Consider the following 23,008-nt stretch of genomic DNA (forward strand, 5'->3'; position numbering starts at 1 on the left):
ATAAACGGCTCTTTATAAGGTAACTTGAACAGTTCTTATTTTCAGGCTATTATGCACCAAATAACAGCCTACATTATTATATTCCATTTCTGCCAATATATCCCTCTAAATCCTACACACTGAACAGCTTGCTGTTTAAATACAAAGTACCACTGTTTTAGCACCACATACAACATTTCAACATGGAGAGATCTGAAGCTTGACAGGCCCTCTGCAACTTTTTTTTATGGTTGTTAAACTATGACTGGACAATTGCTGTTCGGGGGACTGGTTCAACTAACGGTCAATTCTTAGCTGACAAACTGTCCAATTATATTACATTTAGCTTTCACCATTTTCATGGCACATTACTTGTGTGTAAAGAACATGGAGCTGCTGTCTATACCCAGGAGGAATTTTCCTCCCTTGGAAGCAACATAAAAGTCCATGAGGCGAGTTCAGAGAGTGGAGTATACTGTATTACGTCAGATAACGGTCACACACAGTCACAGGAGGAGAGAAAAGCAAGTGAAAGTTACCATCGGGGTCTTGATCACTAAGGCAGAAACCATACACATAATTAATCAGTCTTGCCTTCAGCGCTGTGCTCTTCAGTCTTAACCACCTACGCAGCTGTTTACAGCAGACAGATGCCACTGACCTTGATGAATGACAATGTTACTGGTCATTTACCACAGTTTATTTACCATATATTATAATGTAACATCTTGTAAAGAGCACACACATGTAGATATATGAGTGCACAATTAGATAACTGTTTGAAGAACACATTTCAAAAACAAAAACCTTTAACTACAAGAGTGATTTAAATGGATGATGAAAAGTAAATATCCCAGTGCGCCAAGATCTGGTGTTTATTTTTCGCCTGTTTCAGCTCGATTAAATTAATTATAACGTGATCAACATCCCAAATCATTAAGGAAATCAAAAGTCACCATGAAAATTATACTTACTGCCAGCAAGATGTGTAGGCTGTACATTTTATATGACAATTACTGTCCGTTATTTTCTGACTTGTTTCTCTTGTCTCGGGTAATTTCATTTGGGTGGCTCATTTCTCGAGATGAAAAACGCCACAGGGACTGGAGTTAGAGAGAGACCTCTGACTGACAGCGTGATCAGAAAAAGCAGCAGAAAACCTTTTAGCTTGGCTGATCTTTCATTTGTTCTGCTACTCAATTGCTTATCATGCTGTTTCCCCCTGCTCTGTTAATAACATTTTGCATTTGATTACTTTACCTGACGCAGCAGAAAGGTGCCCAGATGAGGAGCAGTCGAGGAAATATGTTTAATAAGATTAACAAATGATTAAATTATTAGCCTTAATACTCCTCAAGAGGCAGAGCAGAACGTGGAAAGTCATGCTGCTGTTCAGCCTCCTTTGCTAATTGAGGACATTGAGGGTCAGGTAGGTCAGAAGCTCACTAATCAATACCGCTGCACCCCTTTATTTCCACTGAGAAATATTTTCATTTTCATTACCCTGGGTCCAGGATGCTCTGCAGTAGATTAATTGTCTCCTTTGCTTCTTTACCAGTCCCAGTTCCCTCCCACACAGCCTTGTGTTTCATCTGAGTGGTCCACTGATTCTGTGCAGCACTCATAGTTTAGACACAGAGCCTCACAGTGTGCACAGCTCACTGGTGGAGGGAGTGGGTCTGGGGGCAAGGCAGCACAGGCTCAGAGGGGAGGGGAACCATTAGGCCCGGGTGGTACTTGGCTGGCCTCGGACCTCCCAGTGCCTGAGTTGGGGGCTCCATACCCACGTTAAGGTGCAGCGACAGGTGGGCATGGCAGTAATCCAGAACCGACTGCTCACACCTGTACAACGTCAGAGCACTCAGCTGCCGCGGTATCTGGACAGAAGCAGAAAGCAGAAAAGGGGAAAAGAGAGAAAAAGAGAACCACACATAAGCCTTCTAAATCAGCCAAAAAAGCCCTCCGTTTCAACATTTTTATATGCTCTCAGAATATTTGGAATTGGTTTAATTTACTTCATGCAGTCGTGGCACATCGCTGTCATTAATGCAGCCTTGGCCGCTGATACAGTGCGCGCCCCAAGACCTGAAATCTGTGGTGCTCAAACACCCACTTTCAGCTGGAGTGATTTATATGCAAGATGAAAGCCTTAAGCAAGAGTGCACACATATTTTCTGCCCTCTTTTAAATGGAGTCAAGGCTCCATTTAGAAGAGAGTGCTTATTACATTACAAGCACTTTGCTGATTCAAAGACCCCTCTTAGTTTTTACTTGTTAGTGTGGTTTGAATTATGTCAATTAAATGGCATAAAGCTGCATCATGGCCTGTGCGATATTGATATTAATATCCAAATGTCTATTAATGCTTTCACACAAAGTATGAATGCACTCATGCTTCTTAAAATGCACAAAGCACAATAGAGGGTAAAGAAACATTCGAAAAAGTCAGGTAATGCAGAACACATGCAGCACTTGAATGCACCACAGTCAAGTTCAGCTCCACATGGAGATGTGCTGTATATTCTGCAAACTCAAGAGTGTTATTATAAGCAATTAATTATTCCCATTCTCAAACACTGCATACTCAACTTCACTTAAGTGCAGCATAATAAATGAACATGCTGTTACCATGGGTGCATTATGAGACAAAGGGTCCCTGAGCACAGATATGCAATGGGCCCCACCACCCGTGTACATAGGAGAAAGACACACAAACTTTGTGGTGGTTTTGTGTCTCTTATGCATTTATTTATTTATTTATTTGTGGTTTTGAGTCACTTAATTGTCATTTTGTGTCTTTTTGTAGTCAATAGGTCTCTTTGAGATCATTTTGTGTGTTATTATGGTAATGTTTTTGTCTCTTTAAAGATAATTAAATGTCTTTTTTGGTCATTTTGTGTGGCTTTGTCATCATTTTTGTCGTTGTAGGTTTTTGTAGTTATCTTGTGTCTTCCTGCAGTTCCTTTGACTCTCCTTGTGGTATTTTTGTGTTTCCTTGTGGTTGCTTTGTGTCTTTTTGAAGTCGTTTGGGTCTCTATGAGGCAATTATATGTCTTTTTTAGTCATTGCGTGTGTCCTTGTAGTTGTTTTGTGTCTTGTTGAGGTTATTATATGCCTTTTTTGGTCACTTCGTGTGGCTTTGTAGTTGTTTGTGTCTTTTTGTGGTTGTTTTGCCCATTTTTATTTTTTGTGTTTCTTCACAGCTCTTTTGCATCTCTTTGTGGTCTTTTTGTGCATCTCCGAGGTCATTTTGAGTCTCTTCCTGGTCGGTATGTGTTGATTTGAGTGACATTTTGCATGTGAAGGCCAGGGGTGCTCCTGACACTTTGGTCTCCGGGGCCTGTGCCCGGTAGGCCAGTTCAGAAATCCATCCCTCACTGTTACAACTAATGTTGTTAATTGTTTCTTAAACCATTTGTACTAATTATACTGTGAAACCCGTGACAAACAGCAGTAGTCAAAGTGCCTCCTTGAAAAATCACCATGATATGAGTTATTGGCAAAATATCTATCCTAAAACATGTTGGATTGGATTATTTATTGAACTACGGAAGGGATTACTTAAAGCTGATTTGAAGCAGAGATGGCTTATAGATTTCTGTCTTCTCTGTAACTGGTTAGGGTCAAGTTTCACAGCGCTGTCACCACTCAGACCCTTGAATTTAAAAATCACAGCTTTCAAAAGGTTATGTTTTCCTTTCTGGAAATGATCTGGCTCTGTTTGTTCTGCGCTTTAATGGGAAGATTAGTTGAAAACACTCTATTGTCTAATTCAACAGCTGAACTTTGCACACTACTTCAGAGGCCTTAATAAAAAATTCATGAAGACAACGCTCGGAATGCAAAATGAGCTAAGTAGGGGGGTGATGGGGTCTGAATCTGGGATTCTCTGTACAAATTGTCAAGGGGAAAGGCTATATTGTGGACTTGTTTTTTCCAATTATTGTAAAAGAAAGAGTCAAACATGTGAGTGCAGTTAGTATTAATCCTTATGGTTGGCTGGTTGAACCGACAGCCCTCTCTCTCTCTGTATACAGCAGTAGTTGGCATGAGCACTTGCAAACTCTGTCTTTTCGACATCTCTTGCCTCCTCTGTTTAACTTCCACATTTCCAGTTTATCCCGGCTGAAATCCAAAAGGTGCCATAAAATAAACTGAGCTGCAGTTACTGAGACAATAAAAGGCTCTTTTTTTTGCCTTCCCTCTACAGATCTGCCAATACACAAATAAATAAACCCTTTAGAAAGGTATAGTGCTATTATTATATAGGTCTCCTCACTGTAAACGGCATGAATAATCCTGACAGAATAAAAAGACTGAAAATAGAAAGCTTCTTATGACCTCTTGTGAGGAATCATATAGCCTTTGTTTGGGACTTAAATAGCATTTGGGTTTTTTGAAGGATTTGTGTCATTCATAATAGTCAAAAGAGAATGTGAAATAGTCAAAAATTGCAATGCAAAGCTTCAGGAGTGACTGCCTGTTTGTTTTGTCAGGTTATTTCTGCCGTGCTGCATATATCCTGCTTACCATCGCTGTGCAGATTGATTTAAAACCTTCTCAAAGAACCTGACACAAGTAGCTCCTCATTTTTTATCATTATGCTCAGTGCTGCGGCAAATACATCAACGTCAAGGTTTTTGTCTCTGTGTGCAATTTGCTGTTTGGAATTGGACCTTTTTAGACTCAAAGAAATAAAAAATACTTTATGTAGGTGATACACATTAACCATAACATTTACCAATGACACGGCAGAGGTTCCAAATTGTGCCAATGTCAAACTCATTTTCCTGCTCGCCTAGGAGGTATAGTGTGATGCAACACGTGTGGTAATGCCTCGGCCTGGACTTTGTGTTGTAACGTTGTGACATCTCGAAGCAAGAAGTGGATACACGGAAAACTCATTTTCAAAAAAGCATGTATGCATTTTTTGGGGGAGGTTTGTCTAACTTTGTATAGAAAACCAGCCAAAAAGCATGTTGAGATGTAGAGACACACACACATGCAAATAAACACATACTACACCCCCTCCCTCAGCAGGTTTGGTGGTTAAAAAACAACCACACTGGATCACAACCTTTTTCTGATTTCATTGCCTCCTCCTCAAACACTTTAGTTGGTTGCTGCTTTTTCCAGCACTTTGCTTGAACTGTGACCCACTGTAGCTTAGAGAAAGTGCACTCTCACTCTGCAGTTCGCCAAGTGGCAGTCACGTTTTTTATTAACATGGAGCTGCTTACCATGAAATAAACTATAATTTCTATTTCATGGGGTCTTTAATTTTTAATAAGGCCCTCCTCAGTATTTTTTCATTGACAGCCGAAGGTGGTGTATCTGAAACTTTTCTTTCTTAAATGTTGTAAAGCAGAACTGACACAGAAACATTTGAGCCCTTATGACTTGCTCCAGATCAACCCTCAAAAGCCACACTTCACAAATACTGTACAATCCATTCATTGTTCTACTGACACTGTGGAATTACAGAGAGATGGAAACATCACTGATTTTGTAACTCTTCAACACTTGTCACTGAGAAGGAGTTTCAGTGAGTGAAGTGGTGGGACGTGAAATAGCAAGAAGCAGAAACTGGGACTTCACACTTCCAGTATGAATCGTTCGAATGACATTTGTTGAATGTCCTCCGCTCTGCTGTAGGCCTATATTTTGGCAAGCTCTCCGATATTCTGTTTAACAAGACTAAGCGGATGTTCAGACCAAAAACTGCCCTGAGTTGAAACAACACAATGGGCTGCAAAGGTGGAGGTGTGTTGCTTCAGGCATCGGTGAGACAATGAAATATGATCCACGAAGTCCAGTTTGAGTAAGACTCAAGAATTTGAAGGCCAACACACTGCGGAGTGGTTTTGTAATACCCTGACACGGGATTTTACTTTTTTTTTTCATTGTGATCACTGCGACTGTGATGAAGGTCAACATCAGAAGTATGATCTTCATGTTACAAAGTAATCTGCCAAAATGCACACAGTTGGCCACTGCAGCATTTTGCCAGATAACAGCTCGCTGCATTATAGACGGATAACCCTGTAGTTTTTCTGGAGCCCTCGGCTCCCTGCTGCTTTGCCAGGCTGGCCTAGCAGAGGTGTGGACTTGAGTCACACGACTTGGAGTCAGTTTGAGTCACAAATTTGAAGTCCTTAGACTTGACTTAAACACAATCAAAAAAGACCTGTGACTCATGACTTCACTTGGACTTGAGCTTTCTGACTTGAAAATACTTGATACCTTCCCACAAGCCCAAAGATTAAAAAAGTATTTGATTTCAAAAGTGTACCACAAATCATCTCATTTCCCTTCATTTGCCGAATCAATGAATGTTAATGTTGTTCATTTCCAGCAAGTCGACACTTAATTCCCCAGAACTAATCCGACAGAATCCAAGCAAGTTGCAGAAGGACATACAAAAGAAGCATATATAGGACAGAAACATACAAGATCCATTCTGCTGTGATACTGGTTAGCAGTGCCATATACTTTATTAAAAATGGGGCATGTCAGCATTATTTTTTGATGATTAACTTTAGTGGCACTTGTTTTAACAAACTTGTTTTAACTAATAAATACACATTTTAAATAGCATTCATGATTTTTTGTTAATTTAATATATTATTATATTTGTAGTGAAAATGGTGTTGCATTTGGTGAAGAGTGCATTATGATTGCTTAGGACTCAAAACTCAAAGTTCAGGACTTGGGCCTTGAATCGGGACTTGCCTGTTTTGACTTGTGACTTGAGTGCAAAGACTTTAGACATACAGTACTTGTGGCATGCAAAACAATGTCTTGGTCCCACCTCTGCCTCAGCCATGCTAGCAGCTCTGTGAGTACGGAGCTACATTAGGGTCAAATGTTTTGTACTTGAAAAAATAAAATTTGAAACTGAAAATTCATGGGTTGATCTTGAATTTTGAAAAATACAACAATTTTGTTGTCAAAAAAACGACCCCTTAATATTTTTTATGATTTCCCAAAGCTTAATTAACATTTCTCACCTGTGTGCTGGATGTATGGGCTCCAGCAGGTTGACCCGACCGACTGGACGCCATCATCCCAAGCGGACACTACGCTGCGTTCACAGTGCTATGTGGAAATCGGACATATCAGCACTTAAAATGTGGCTGTTGAACTGCAAAATCTGGCATAATTTATCGCTCTTATACCGCAATTGGTGCTCAGTACTGTCTAAAACAGATTTCTAAATGGAAGTTTGTCACTGGCATCAATTTTTACACTGCCAGTCACATAAATATGGTGTATATAAGTGTTGAGTCAGAATTCTTTTAGTTCCTACGTTCCCTGAAGGCACTGTCACTCATGATTCCACGCCCCACTCAGTTGATGCCACGCCCCCCACGCCACATCAGGGTCAAAAGTCTGAAACTCAAAAAACAGATTTGAAACTGAAAAAAATAAGACCTCAAATGTTAAAATACATATGGAAGTGAAAAGTGAAAATAAATTATTCATTCAAAAGAGTTACTAAAGTGAATCAAAATTATATTTAACCTGAAAAAACGTTTCATACACTTATTTTTATTTTGAATACATTGTTGTATTTTTCAAAATTCAAGATCAACACATGAATTTTCAGTTTCAAATTTTATTTTTTCAAGTACAAAACATTTGACCCTAATGTAGCTCCATATGTGAGGCTGTATTTAAGCAAACTGTTGCTTTAGGTTCAGTGTTAATGCTAACATACTCACAGTGACAAAGCTAACATGCTGATGTTCAGCAGGCGTATTGTTTATTGTGTCAGCCATCTTAATGCACTGTACTGTAAGCATGCTAACATTTGCTAGTTAGCACCAAACACAAAGTACAGCTAAGGCTGATGGGAATGTCATTTGTTTTGCCGGTTTGACACATGACAGCGTCGGATTAAAGGTCAGGGATGGGCAAAGTTATTACGTTTCATCCTGGGGGGAACATGAATGTGTGTACCAAATTTCATGGTAATCCATCCAATGGTTGAGTCACTACAAATATAAACCCAGTGGTGGTGCTTGAGGAAAAGTCAAAGGACTGCTAAAGTAAAGTCAGCAGACTTCACCCATAAATATCACCAAAGTACCAAATGTCCTTTCAATCCATCCAACAGTTGTTGAGATATTTTATTTTGCACCAAACTAATGAACCAATTGACCTACTAAAATTGGCACCCATAGAGCCAGGGTACATGGCTACAAAAGCTACTCTAAGTCTAAAAATGATAAGGGCTGAAGCAGATATTTCTGATTAATGTGCCTGTTTGTGTATTTTGGAAATAAGTTGGTCTGGTTATTAGAAAAACAGATGCCTGGTAACCAAAAGGTCACATTTTTAATTTCAACAACATCCTAATGTCTTTCCATTAGCCGACCAATTATTACACACACTCCTGTGTTTTTGTGAAAGATTTCAAACAGCTTTCCTAACTCAGTGTCAGTCTCTCTGGATAAGACCATCCGCTAATTACTAAAATACAAACAGCAAAATGTCAAAACTAAGTCAATTAACTTTCAGCTCTCTTCATAAGTGTGATGCAGTCTCGTTGAAGTCAGAGTCATTAAATTGGAATTAATGTTGTTTTATATTTTGGCAGTGTATCCCATAGGTCAGCAAAACGTCATATTACAGTTTTAACATGTTGCTTTCACACAGAGCAGATGCAGCCGTTTCTCACTTCTTCATGAGCAAGATAAAGCATTTCTGAGGCAGTAAACTAAGACAGGCTCAGTTTCATGTCTTAGCATAGAAGAAAAGAATAAAAGCCTTTTTGGCCAACTGAGCTGAGTGAGCATTCAGGTTTAATCAGGAATATTGAGGAAACGTTGGCTGTTACGGTTGGAGCTCTTAGAGAGGTGAGTCATTGGCTAGCATAGCTTGGACAGCTGCCAACAGAGCTGCTTAGGGCTGAACGCTGCATACAGTCGGATTTTGCCCGAGGCATGATCACCATCTTTCCTCAACTTTAATGGCTCAGGAAGTCCTTTCCAATCTGGCTGTGCACAACACAAGCAGATAAATATAAAATGAATTCAAATCTCTTGATTACAATAGCTATCTAAGAATAGCCTTGTTTCCTCTTGACAAGTCCAAGTTGTTATTCAGTGAGTCACTGGCGACTGGCCAAGGTAATAAAGCGAGTATCTGGCATCAGCCCGATCTTGTCCTCACTTTGTGTTAACTGTTTAAACTATAGCTCCACCTGTTTACCCTGAAGTGAATTTAAAGGGAACAAAATACACTGAGTGGCTGCTACCTGTGGAAACGACATCTCTGTTTCAGCTTTTGTATGTTTACACTGTGTAATGCATTTATATCTGAGATTATTACATCTCATTTCAATTTCATGATACTCTTCCCTTTTCTTTTGCATCCTCCTCTGAGCTTGAAAGCCTCATTGTTTATCACAGGAAACTTAAGAGTTTAAAGTATTAAGAAATAATCTTCTCAATTGGTCTGGGAATTATTTTAGACTTCAAATGAAAACAGCTTTTATTATAAACAATAGGGCTCTTTTTTATTTCTTATTTTATTTTATTTCAGTTTAGCTCTTTGTCTGTTGATAACACAAACACACACACACACACACACACACACACACACACACACACAAAATGAAATAAAAAATGAGGAGGGATGTGACAGAAATGATAAAATATAAATGACAAAAACATAAAAACATCGGGGAAACTTGGGAAGTTGGGAAGAAATAAATTACAGTAGGCCTGATGCAGAGACAGAAATCACAGGAGACGTGAGCGTGTGGTTTTCATACAATTTTGAGCCTCAGCAAAACATAAGCACAGAAATCCTCACCCCAGGCAACATGACAAATTATTCACGACCAGCTCTAGTGGCCATTTCTGCCCAACACTGCTGTGTGTGATACAAACTATTCCATGTAGCACACACCAAGTCATTTTATAATGCTTACATTGTCTAGCTACTTCGATGTATTACTAAAAATGTGCAAAGGATCTGACTACACAGAGAGCAATGCAAACACATTTAGTAGAATGGCTGACATTATGGAAAAATGCTTATTTGCTTGCTTGCAGAGAGCTGGATGAGAAGATAGATACCACTCTCTCTGTATGGCAACTAAATATGAAGCGTTGCTGTCCAGCTGCTGTTGGCTAGATACATTTATGTTCAGCTTAGCAAAGAGACTGTGAATACCAACTATTTATGGTGACATCCTGGTTTGCCCAGGAATGCCCTGGTTTCAAGCTGGGTGGCCCCAGTCCCTACAAATACCTGTGACACACTAAAATGTCCCGGTTGTCATCATTCACTACCAAATTTTCCTAATATAAATAATAATAATAATAAAATTACACTTGTTTCAGCGCCTACATAGATTTTTATCATGTTCTGCCCACTCACTGTCCAAAATAACATATGTCTGAATTCAACACTGATTTTTCTGTATGTGTGTCAATCAATGTGTCGTTGTCAAGGCTGTTGCTATGACGCTTGCGGCTCTCTCTGACAAACCGTCAGTACACTAACTGTTAGTTGTCACGCCGAAAAGAAAGTTGGTCTTTTCTAAAGAGTTCCATGAGGGTTGCTTCTTTCTTCATAAAGTACCAGACCACAAAAATGTTGCATCACTGCAAGGGTTCATTTTTGGTTGGGTGCGGTGGAAATGCCAATATCAAAGATCATATTAAAGGTCTAGTGTGTAGAATTCAGGAGCATCTACTGGTGAGTTTGCAGACTATAACCAACTGAAACATCTGAGAGAAGAGAACAACAGTGGCTGAAGAGAGAATAAGAAAACACTGCAAAATCTAGGGCCAATGTTTGGTTTTTCCATTCTGGGCTACTGTACAAACATGGCGGACTCCACGGAAGAGGACCCACTCCGTATGTAGATATAAACAGCTCATTCTAAGGTAATTAAAAACACAATTATTCTTATTTTCAAGTGATTAAAAGCTAATGAAAATATAGTTATGACTATCATATTCCATTTCTGCCAATATATCCCCCTAAATCCTACACACTGGACCTTGAAGACGGCCAAATATAACTGATGGCTACATGAGGGGCAACCAACAGTGACAGCCATCTGAAACGGGCAGCTCAGGAGGGGACTGTTGCCCACCATCTGGTGAAACACAACCAGAGCTTTCCATCCATGGACTGTACAGCTGGTCTTGTGTGTTGTAGTGTTTTACACAGTTTTCAAATAAACTATGTTTTGATGGATTTGAGGAGAAAAAACATATTTTTTGTCTGATGAGCTGCTGTCGATGGTGTTGAAAGTCGTTCGCGGTGGGTGTGCAAAGCACTGAAGTAATGGTCCCCAATCCTGATGAAATTGGTGTGTGCATAACATGTGTGAATGTGCGGTACACTTAAGGGTCCCAATTTGGGGGTTTGATAATATGGCCATCTTACCCGTTTCAAATCTTCATCCCAGGCTAAGATAAGTGGCTGCTGGCTGCAGCTTCATATTTACTGTACACACTTGAAAGTGATTTCAATCTTCTAATGTAACTCTCAGCAAAACAAGTAGACAAGTGTATTTGTCAGAAATCTCAAATTGCTCCTTTAAAGTACAAAAATCAGAAGAGGAGTTCTGACTCCATGGGATGACCCAATATCAGAAACTTCCAATTTTACATCAAACTACCTCTCTGGCAAATTCAGTGTTTTATAACAAAAGGCACAGTTCTTCAACAAAGCACCACACCGACCCACTCTAAAGCACTTTACTGCACATGTAGAAGAGGACAATGATACAAACTCTTGTGACACAGCACATGGCAATTAATTCTAATTCCCAAGCTATTAGCTCTGGATTGCTAATAAAAACATTCACATAGGTGGTCCCCCTTTGCACTGCTCTGAATGTAGGTCAAGCTGCAGCTAAATGATTCCCAATTAGGTGATAGGCAGCTGCACCATGCCAGCATGCCTCAGACTGGCACGGGAGGCATGAGCTCTCATTGGCATATTAACAACATCCTCCGCTCGAGCTGTGCTGCTGCTCTCTGTCAGCTGGATAATTCACTCAGTGGTCAACGCCGCGGTGAGAGAGCACAGACAAGCCTCTATTATCATCGCTGTCTATTAGGCTACTCACACATGGATGCTGAATGGCATGCTAATGGCCACCAGACCTCCGTCCTTGATTGTTGCTTAGCATGGATAAATTAAAAAATGATTTCAGGGTGAGTGACACAGTCATGAAGCTGATCACAAATAAACTTAATTAAGCAGGGCATACTTTACTGTGGGCAAAATATATGACAAGATATTGTGTTTTGTCCATGTTCATAATCATGAATGTTACAAGTATGCAAAAAATAGCCAAGATGCATTTGCTCTTGCAGATTAAAACATAATATTGAATAAATCATACAACAAATATTACAGACAGCAGACCATGAGTGTCCTCCATGTAAGGTTTCAGCAATCAGTAAAGAAAAAACTGACACCCATCTGAACTCCAAGTTGTACATTGTAATACTGCATGTGTTGGAATTCCAGAAAGATCATCTTTTGCTGACTTTAATATTCACCATGTAATTACATTTCTATTTGAAAAGCGCTTCGCATTTGTCAAAATAACCATAATCCTTCAGATGTGGGGATTTATCTTCTCCTAATGCTGCTCATCCCATTTTCTGCTCATCAACGTTGGCAACGCATGCTGAGATTTACTGTTATTTACTGGATGGACAATCTATGAGTCACTACGGAGTCTTCTCTGATGTATGTAGATATAAGTAATCTGAATATGGATACCAAGAAATATAGATGCATAGATGAATCCCTTCAAGAAGAGGCGACGTGTGCTACAGCGTTTGCTCCGTCCTCCTTCGCTGACTTTTTCCTCTTTCTTTACACTCCCACACACATTCCTGAGTGTACACATGCACACACACGCACAAACACACACACACACACACACACACACACACAAACATACAGCATGTCCTGATGCTGCCTTTCAACATAGCCATTAAATGCCTCAAATCTCAAAGAGAAGAAGAAGAGGAAGGAAAAAAACGAAAAACATGTCGCCTCTAGTGTCACAGTTATTTACTGTGATGGTGTGATAGTGCATTATTCTTTCATATCTATTTTTAAGCTTCATAGTTAATTTATGGAACAAACATCGCACACATATGGTCGGGCTAAACGCTGCTTTCATTCTGTAACATGAATTGTGCTGAGGACTAAATATTGCTTGATGCAATTCCAGTAATATTTACAACAAGAAAAATAAATCTACAACATAGGCTTTTCATTCAGATGGAGACTGTAATCCAATTTGAAAGATGCCAGATGCCCGACTGACATGCCCACAGCCTAGCCTACAACATGTAACATAAATCTAAACTGGTTTTTTTTTTTTTTTTTTTTTTGCTGGTACTATTTCATTTAGGTTCTATAGTTGCATGGGTAGGCCAACTCTGCTTTACTGGGAAAAATGTAATGTGTGTTTTGCTGTCTTTGGAATGAGAAATAGTTAAAGAAGGGGCTCTCTGCAAAACTTATATCGTATCACTTGTCTGGACATAGTTGTCAACATGGAGGATGAGCCGGAGGCTAGCAGCAAACCACGACAACAGAGCTAATGGTGTTGACCCAGGGCAACCAAAGGGTGGGCACTACTTTTCCAAGATGTCACTGCCCCGATATCAGCAGTATCAGCTGTACGAGTGCAGTGCAATAATGCAGTGATGAGCAAACCAGTGGGATACACACATGCACTAACATGCAGGTGCAGCAAATAATGGTTTTCTGCTTAATGCTCTGAATGTCACATACTAAACCTTTCAAGCTGCTATAACCAACATTTGGACCACATGACTACTTGTATGTAAAAAGGCTAACTGTTAGTGATGTGCCCAAAAATAGACATCATCCACCTCTGCAGTTCCCTTCAGCTCTGCAGAGCTTTTCAGCATCTTTCAGTTAATTGTTTTAGTTTTCCGGCCTGCTATTTTCTGGTTAACTCCCACCACTATCATAGCATCATTTTCAGCTGCAACAGGCAGCTGTTTTCAACAACAACAAAAACACAACTGCACACTACCCTCCCATCACCAATGGCATACAAACAAAGTTTGAAGCTGGTGAACATAGTGCAGCAATGAGAGGCAAATATTTCCCTCTGGAGATGGTGAGACCAAAACAGAGCTAACAGGACAGTGAACGCTGGATTTACATTCATCAGGTAGCCAGAAGCATGACATCCAAATGAATGATAATGCTGCTTCATGCATAGGCGTCTGAGCAATAGAGCAAGTGGAGCAAATGCATCCTTATTATTTAATTAGGGGGAGCAAAGTAATGTTTTTTTTTACCCCACTTTCTCTTTAAAAATAAACATCATCATGCCAACTCCACAACCAGGTCGTTATATTTAAGCAGCCCATATCAGTCATACACATTTTTGGACCACCCTGATCGCTGATCACACAGCTGATCGATCGATTGGAGCAGACTGACAGCACAGTGCCTTGAGAGAGGCAGACAAACAGCACCAAAGTGTCTGATTTAACAGTCAAATGGTTTGTGGTGGAAAGTGACTTATTTACATTTCAGACTTTGTTTTAGTCTCAGTTTTAGTCAGACTTTGGATGGAAATATTTATAACTATGAGGACACATCGCTTGAGCATCGAGCCATGGGCACCTGATTAAAACATAATCAGACGCCCATGGCTCCATATCAGCTTGATGCATAAATAAGCAAGTCTTTGCAAACAAGTTAGCCATGCAAACTAAATAGATGATCATGTCAATGTTGTGTTTAGAACCAAGTGGCCAAAAGAAGAGTTATTGTAGGTTTAACATAAATTGTTATTCAGTGACTGTCTTTACCCCCCTTATTGCTTTTCAGAGTCACAGACAGATGGTGCCTCGTCCAGCATGCACTGCAAGGACAGCATTAAAAGTAATCCCTCGTAATAGAAATACAACCGACATTCAAATAGGAAAACAAATCACTGATAATTGACAACATATCATTCTTTGGGCTTATTTTTCACTTTCTCACCAAAAGAAAAGAGGTTTGTCGAGAGAGACATAGTTGGTTACACTTAAAGAAGGACTTGAAGGAATTCAGTGCACCAAGGCCAAGCTATTTCATTCTCTAATGGCTCTCCAGGGTTTATCAGCCTTGCTTTGTCCAGATGAGATACCAAGCTAATGTTGCAAATCGCAGATAATTTAGTACTGTAAGTTCAAAAGAGATACGAAAGACTAGACTGACGGACGTGTGTTTAATGGATATGGTAATAATACAATCACCTTGGTTGAGAATGAATGATCATTGATTGTGCGGATGAATGCTTTAGAAAAGTTGAACAATATTTTGTTTGATAGGAAGATTTTACAGATACAGTGTCTAGTGGGAGTCTGGCCTTCCCTTATTGGAAACATCTTAAATCTGTGTGGATATGCTGATATGCACATTCTCCACAGCATCAGAGATATGGTAATTTACCCACAGCTTGTTTGGGTAGTCCAATTAAGTGCTTGTATTTGTCTGCAGAGTTCAGCTATAACTAAACATTAGGTGAAAAGGATAAGTGAAAGTTTGGAGTACGGGTTAATTTGGGGATTACAGTAAATTTAAATAGGGAGAGGATAGGGGTTGGGGTTTAGGATTAAAAAAAAAAGGTTTGGGATAAACCTAAACTGAGCTTTGGGGAACACATCAGTCTGACTCAAAAGAGACCTCAGCTATAATCCTCCCGTCGGCTTGTTCACTGTTACATCCTGTTTTCCCTCCACTCTACCTCCCAGTCTCTGTTGCCATTGTCGGTGAGACACAACAACATGAAGCACTCGAGCTAACAAGCTATCTGCTAATTAAGGAAAACTCTGACAAATGTCTGAATTGTGCACAAGGCAGGTAATTAGTCATGTGCAAACTGTTCCTCAGTTACATTTCCCCTCTGGTGCTATATTTAGAGAGTGAGCACTGCGCAAAAAGTTTCTGCGTTTGAAGATTCTGAAACTCAACTCATGACATTTGTTTCACATATGGCACAAACCAGTCTGTGATTGAGAGATCCTTCCCGAGCCTGGTTTTGGGTATACCACTTTGTCAGTAATGAAGAATCCAGATTTTGGTAAACAAAAACAGAGTTGAGGAGGGACGTGATGAGGCGGCAGCAGCCTTAGTTGAGTGAAATAGGCTTAGATTCCTATCAGTTAACAAACAGTAGGGCTGGGCAATATATGTATTATACCAATATCATACCAATATTGGATATCGTAAGTTTTTTTTTTTTTCCTGATCATAGAGGCTGCATTACAGTTAAGTTTTCTGGATTTACCAGACTGTTCAAGCCATTCTATTATTTATCTTTTAACGTAGTCATTATATCCATTACTGATGATCATTTATCAAATATGTCAGTGTGTATTTTGTGAAAGCACCAATAGTCCACCCCACAGTATTGTCTTGATATTGATATCAAAGTATTTGGTCAATTGTGATATTTGATTTTCTCCATGATTGATTTTCTGTCCACTTTGCTTCACCTAGTGTGATCTTTTCTTTTAGTTCTGTTTTGGTTGTCACCAACTGCTGAGGGAAATATCTTTTTAGCAGCTACATGCGTCATTATGTTCACCAGCTAGTTGCAAACTTTATTATTATTATCATGCCAGAGGGAGCCACTTATGTGACCTCTCACATGATCTAATAGGGAAACAGATGTACCCTAAGCAAACAGAGACTGTCACAACTTGATGTAATGTTAACAACGCTTTGCAGTAAGAAAAACAAAACAGAAGGCTAAATAAGTCTGAATGAGAAAATGGGGAGACAAGGTGAACCAAGTTGTCTATTCTTCACCACAAACTGGAGGTGTGATTTGAACTGTCAGTTTTGTTATCGGTCAACAGTGGTATGCTGGCTAACGTTAGCACCAAGGGCTAGAATGTTTAGCCAGCTGCTCTGTACTTATGTAATCAGAACCCTAATCATTCAGATTTGAAATCCTAAATATCAACCATGTTTGAAGATCTGGATCTGTAAACCTTTTGCATTAACATTTGGTGTGAACATCGGCATCGACCAAAGTCCCACACTGGATTTCTCTTGTCTCTTGTCAGGAGGGGTGAATTGGGGATAAATTGGCCCAAAAGTCCTGTAATCTGAGCCCAACTAAGGGCACTGAAAAAAAAAGAGGGGACACATCAGAAACAAATTCAAATCAGAGAATTTTTATACGTCCCAAAACATGTCTGGAGGGGAAGCTGACTTTCTAAAGCATGAAAGAATTTAGGTAATACCTTTAATCCAGCCATGCAACCATCTGAGAACTCAGAAGTGAAGCAACATGAGAACCTGTCTGGCTACTGATGTATAACTGAATAGTATTGCTGAGGGATTTTCACAAATTTTCATTACTGTTATCACTGTCACTTGTTTTTGATACATCACTGACCCTCTCTAACAACTCAGAGTCACATTAATTCAGTGGTACTACAGCGGGCAAAGCAAAAGATGTAACAATAGGAAAAACAATCTGTACATTTCTGTATCATTTCAGAGGAGTTTACACGCAGTGCTAAACCATTTCATATAAATGTCACAGTGTAGGACCCAGGATGCTGTCGTGCCATTGCTCCATCCACAGTAGTACAGGCTTTTCACTCCTGTCCAGTTTCCATGGTGATAACTCTAAAGAATGGGCTGTATGTCTAACTCTTAATGCTGTGGAAGATTGCGTGTGTGTGCATCTGTGTATGCCACGATATTTTATGTGCTCTGTCATTATGTGAATATCCCCTTTAGTTTCTGCTCTGATATTAAATCTGTAAAGATACTAACCAGAAATCTCATAGAAACAGGGACAAGTACACACATACACAGACACACACATCATTTGACTGCCCTAGATTTGATCTTTCTCCTCATGATTGGTTGAAGAAGCAATATAGTAGGAAACAACTGATTGCACAAAATATTCAAGACAATGAACTGCGGGGGGAAAAAATCAGATTTGGTTTATCCCTGTTCTGTTTGCCTGCTTCCTTCAAACGAGGCCTAGAGGACGGCCATCTGTTTAAGTGCTACAGTCTCAAACAGCCTCTGAACTTGAACAGACTTGTCCAATATTGATGTGGCTGAAAATGTGAGGCGACAAGAGATGAACTGCAGCCAGCTGTTGGCCTCCCGTGATATTTCCACAGAGGAACGATCTTCACTGGGAGGATCGGGTTGTTATGAAGGGCCAAAGCCTGGCAAAGATTCATCTGTGGTGATGAGATGTGAATATTGCAGAAGGATAATATACAACTCAAGTGAAATGGCGTGAGGCCAGTGCTGAGACACAATGCCCGCTGCATGGAACCACACATTATCTTGTCATTCTGCCCCCTGTCAAACAAAGGGATGATGAAACTGTGTTGCCCCACTGGAAGTCGTCTCAAACTGTCGCCTCCATGGAACTGATCTGCAAGATTAATGATTTGTGTTTTAATTTGGTGTCATTTGTGGTGCTCATGCCTCTTCCCCACAGGCCTGGTATATAGAAGGACACTTTAATCACCATCACATGACGTAACCACGCTCTACCAAACTGTCTTCACCTGCTCAACATGCAATGGACTGGAGAGAAAACACCATTTTTAAAAAGCTCACTATATGAGGAGCTCTGAGTAGCTTGTAGCACCTCTGACACATGGTTTCTGTAGTTTTGTTCAATTCCTGCATTTCTGTTCCTCCATCTCAAAGGGGGCCCATTACACTCGTTTTCAGATTCATGCTTGTATTATAGGTTTCTACTAGAACATTTTTACATGCTGTAGTGTGACAAAAAAACCCACCTTCTCCCTTCATTCTGTCACTGCTGGAAAACCTGTGTTCACCCTCTGTCTAAAATGCTCTGTTTTTACACCTGTCTCTTAAAGCACCCTCCAGAAAAAAGCCCAGTCTGCTCTGATTGGTCAGCATATTTGGGTCTTCTGTATCTTGGCGTCTCTGCACTGTCACTGCAACTGAGGGAGAAAAATCTCCAATAAAAGCTTCTAAACATATCCGGAAATTATCAGCAATCAAGATTAAATGTTTCCCTGATGTTAGCATGTAGCTACATGTAGCAGTGTAGGCTGTGTAATGTAAACAATTGCAGTAGTGTGCCGAGAGCAGATTACCATATAAAGAAATCCGTCGTGATCTAATGTCATCTTGTAGCAAAAATAACAGAAAAACATTGGAAATGGAGTATTCAGAACGGTCTGAAGTCTGAGGTTATTACTCACAGGGTCTACTTTTACATATGTTTGGCCACATTTAATGAGCATCTGACATTTTAACATTATATATCCATCCACCCATCCATCCCTCCATTCATTTTTATCCGCTTATCCAGGGCCGAGCCGCAGGGGCAGCAGGCCAAGCAAAGCACCCCAGACATCCCTCTCTCCAGCAACGCTTTCCAGCTCCTCCTGGGGTAACACTATATAAATGGCACAAAATAAGTAGAAGCATAAAAGGTCCCCTTGAAAGCTAGTGTCCCTACTGCTCACCTGCATCTGTGCAATATTAAATATAATAAAATAATGTATGGACACACATAACAATGTTAAAACTGATGAGATATTATATGTAGAATTATATGGAATAATTTTACACTTAGCATTATAAGCCTCTGCAGGACAAGGGGACCACATTACTAACAAGAGCACTATGAAATAAATGTTATTATTTCCAGTGAATGAGGTGGGTGTACTGCTAGGTAGATGGGTAGGTTACAGAGGAGGAAGTGGGTGTACTCTCATATACAATGATGTAGTGGAGCATATACACATAAGTTTATGGGATATACCCACTTTTTTATCCGTCCATTTACAGTGTACCCACCTATCAGCTAAGATGCCATTGGAATATATAGGAGAGTATACCCACTTCCTCCTTGGTCACCTACCCATCTACCTAGTAGTACATCCACATCATCAAAAACCACTACATCACTGCTCCTGTGTGTTCCAAAGGCTTCTCTGCTGACAGGAGGGTATACTTTGAACAGCCAGAAAAAGAGGTGGGTAAACCCTATCTATTCTGGTACATCACTGTTAAAAGTAACATATTTCATATTAAAAAATATGAGTTCGTCAAGAACCAACCTGAGTCACGAAACAAAGAAATTTCAAGTGTTATCGCAAACTGACATGCTGTGCTGCTGCTCTCCATGCCTTCAAAGCTTTCTACTTGGCACTCTTGGCAAGCACCTGAGAGGCTTTTGCTGTGAAGTAGCTAGTCACCAAGGTTAGCGACTAACTGCTAACTCGAAAATCATTCAAGAGTGTTTGGCATATTTTTGTCGGAGTTTTAAATATTAGAGAGAAAGAAGCAGCTGGTTGGATAAGGAGGTAAGAGGCATTGCAGAACACCTTTTTTCCACGTCATCACTCTTGGGAAAACCACTTGTGCAGGTCCACCAGCCATACTGGCATTTGGCATGAGCTGTTAGTGCTATGGTGTTTTTGCATGAGATCACTTGTCAGTCATCTCTTTCCTTGTATTTTCTGTTCAATTTGAGCTTCTCTTGGTGGCGTTTTTCTTGTTTGTTTATTGCTGTTGCTAACCACCCAGTGTTTATTACAGAATAACTGCTGCCAGCATAAAATGCATTGTTCCCTAGTTGGCAGAAGATAGCTAATGGGAAAGCCCTTACAGACACTGGGTGTTTAGAACAGTAATGTAACATCCTTCGTGAAGTGACTTTACTTTGTATCACTGTTGTGCTGCAGTATGTCAGCCAGTGATGTGGAGAAGCAAAACACATTTATTCATAGGAAAGTGTGACAGATATTTCTTCACTTAAAAGAATAATTGTGCTGCTGAGCATTTGGGAGTCAAATTAAAATGTGCTTTGCAGCAGTTTAACAAAATGAGCTTTACTGCCAGGTTGTTGCCAACAGGTAGACAGGTGCTGTTCTGTTCAGAGGACTGATGGTGGGAAAAGAACATTGTGTTTACAGCTGAGAAGCCTCTCCTATATAGCCCTGTCTGCTTCTCTCCTCCCCTCTCTCTATCTCCCTGCATTTCCCCCTCTGTCTAACTAGCACCTCTGCAGACACATCAGTTTGATGGTCAACTTTATTAAGATGAATGAATCTCATCCGTGTGACGCCTTCCTTCATTTTACTGCGGAACATTCCCCCGTGCGCGCGGCGTACTTTAGGTGCTCAGCTGTCACCTTGGATAGCCTGACAGGATCTCCCTGGGGGTCACCTTGAGGATTGTAAGTTCACAGTCCCCGTGCAAACGTTTTGTTACCCTTACAAAACTGCTGCAGCATGACTCAGTTACGCTGTCTGTCTGCTGAACAGGGTGAAATGTACCCAGCAGAATGCACAGTAATAAATCACATACGAAATACAAGCAGAGAGAATGAAGGGAACAGGGGAGTGGAGGTCAGCAACCTCAATGTTTTTTGAACAACATGCATTTAAATTCAGTGATATGATGAAGGATAGGGAGGCGTAAAAGATTCCAGTGAGGTCTGCCTGTATCCTGCAGTGATATACGACAACTCTCTGTTTTGGGGGCAAAAGCACAACCCTGCATCTGTTCTTTAAGCTCTCCAGGATTGTAGACGGTAAATGTAATTGATTACAAGATTTAGAGATTCATTTTGATTATTTAGCGCTGCTCAAAATGGGGAATTAACAACAAGCAGATTAAGGGTTGACTATTAATCTACTATGTTTGGCAATCACATTAACTCAGAAACTTCTAACACTGCTCTGGTTTAAAACCCTTATTTTTAGCCACGCTAATGGCCTGGAAGCAACGACCAAAAAAAAAATCGTTTAATGCACCTTTAAAGACACGGTGAAATGACAAATACATTAACCAAGCTCTGATCCTGTGTCCCTGTTTTTGTTTATGTGTCTCTTGTTGCTGAATATATGTCAAAAACTTTTAAAATATTTTTGCTATAAAATTTCCTCTCTTTTGTCTTCCTGTAAAATGAAACAATTTTTCTGATGACTCATCTTGAACTCAGGACACACACATAAATTTATCCAATTAAATGTGATTTGGGGCAACTAGCTAACCCCACCCATCGTATAAAACCACACTTGACTTCTAGTTCATAGCAAGCAGTGGATATCTTAGTGTCTGAATCTCAGTTGGCAAAAAAAATTGTTTATATTTACAAAGACTGTGCCTGAAGCCTAATTTATTCATTTCTCCCTCATCCTCCCCCTCCTGATCTAATAAGACGGGTGAGGGAGGTGTGGGTGGAGGCCAACAGTCTTCTACAGCTCTGTATCTCACCACAGCTCCACATCAAGTCACTGTCAAGCAATCGGTGCCCGTTTAGTCCATTTCACTTAGTCATATGTGTCGCTTAAAAACAACTGGCTTTGAGTGTTGTTGTTTGTTGGTCTTGAACACCAGTTTCCTGGATCAAAATCTGGTGTTTGTTGAACCCTTCCGCCTTCCCTCGAGCCCACGCTGAGCGGAGTTTCACACTCTTTAAATTACGTTCATTGATTAGAGCATCTAGAAACAACTCGAATGGGTTTACATTGGAGCTGGTGGAAAGCCCGCTGCGTCTCACACAGACGCCCCCCGCGTCATTATAGTGAAGCCCAGGACACTGCCCAAGCTGGAAGTGAAACCAAGCTGTCTGTTTTCTGGTGACTTTAAGTCTGAGCTGAGCTGAGCCTGACAAGCTGAGTCTGAGATGTCCTAAGTGGATAAAGCCCATTGATTTAGGTAAGAACATGGTGTCGGAGTCTTGCACCCACAAAAAAGTTGTATAACTGGTATATGTATGTATGTATGTATGTATGTATAGATAGATAGATAGATAGATAGATAGATAGATAGATAGATAGATAGATAGATAGATAGAATATTTTCCCCACAACATTTGGAAGTGCTGATGTGAAGGTGAAGTGAATGGATGAAAGCGGACTCAAAACAATACAACACTATTACAATACACATTTAATGTTTGCTACAAATTTTGCAACACGTTTTCATCTGCTGTCTGATATCAACCCAGTGCAAGATCTAA

At 40.1% G+C, this 23,008-nt stretch overlaps 1 protein-coding gene across 2 annotated transcripts in view; it reads right to left on the reverse strand.

The window, feature by feature from the left end:
- Positions 1-1,215: 1,215 nt before the first annotated feature.
- Positions 1,216-23,008, reverse strand: part of LOC126394510 (leucine-rich repeat transmembrane neuronal protein 4) — a 52,311-nt gene continuing 30,518 nt past the window's right edge. The window contains exon 3 of one of the 2 annotated variants that reach the window (XM_050051350.1): positions 1,216-1,856. In XM_050051350.1, the coding sequence (XP_049907307.1) occupies positions 1,638-1,856 (219 nt within the window). In that variant the 3' untranslated portion in view covers positions 1,216-1,637. The remainder of the gene's footprint in view (positions 1,857-23,008) is intronic. The other variant, XM_050051351.1, reaches the window with a different exon arrangement.

The sequence above is a fragment of the Epinephelus moara genome, chromosome 8, assembly GCF_006386435.1.
Source record: "Epinephelus moara isolate mb chromosome 8, YSFRI_EMoa_1.0, whole genome shotgun sequence".
NCBI classification, from domain to species: Eukaryota; Metazoa; Chordata; class Actinopteri; order Perciformes; family Serranidae; genus Epinephelus; species Epinephelus moara.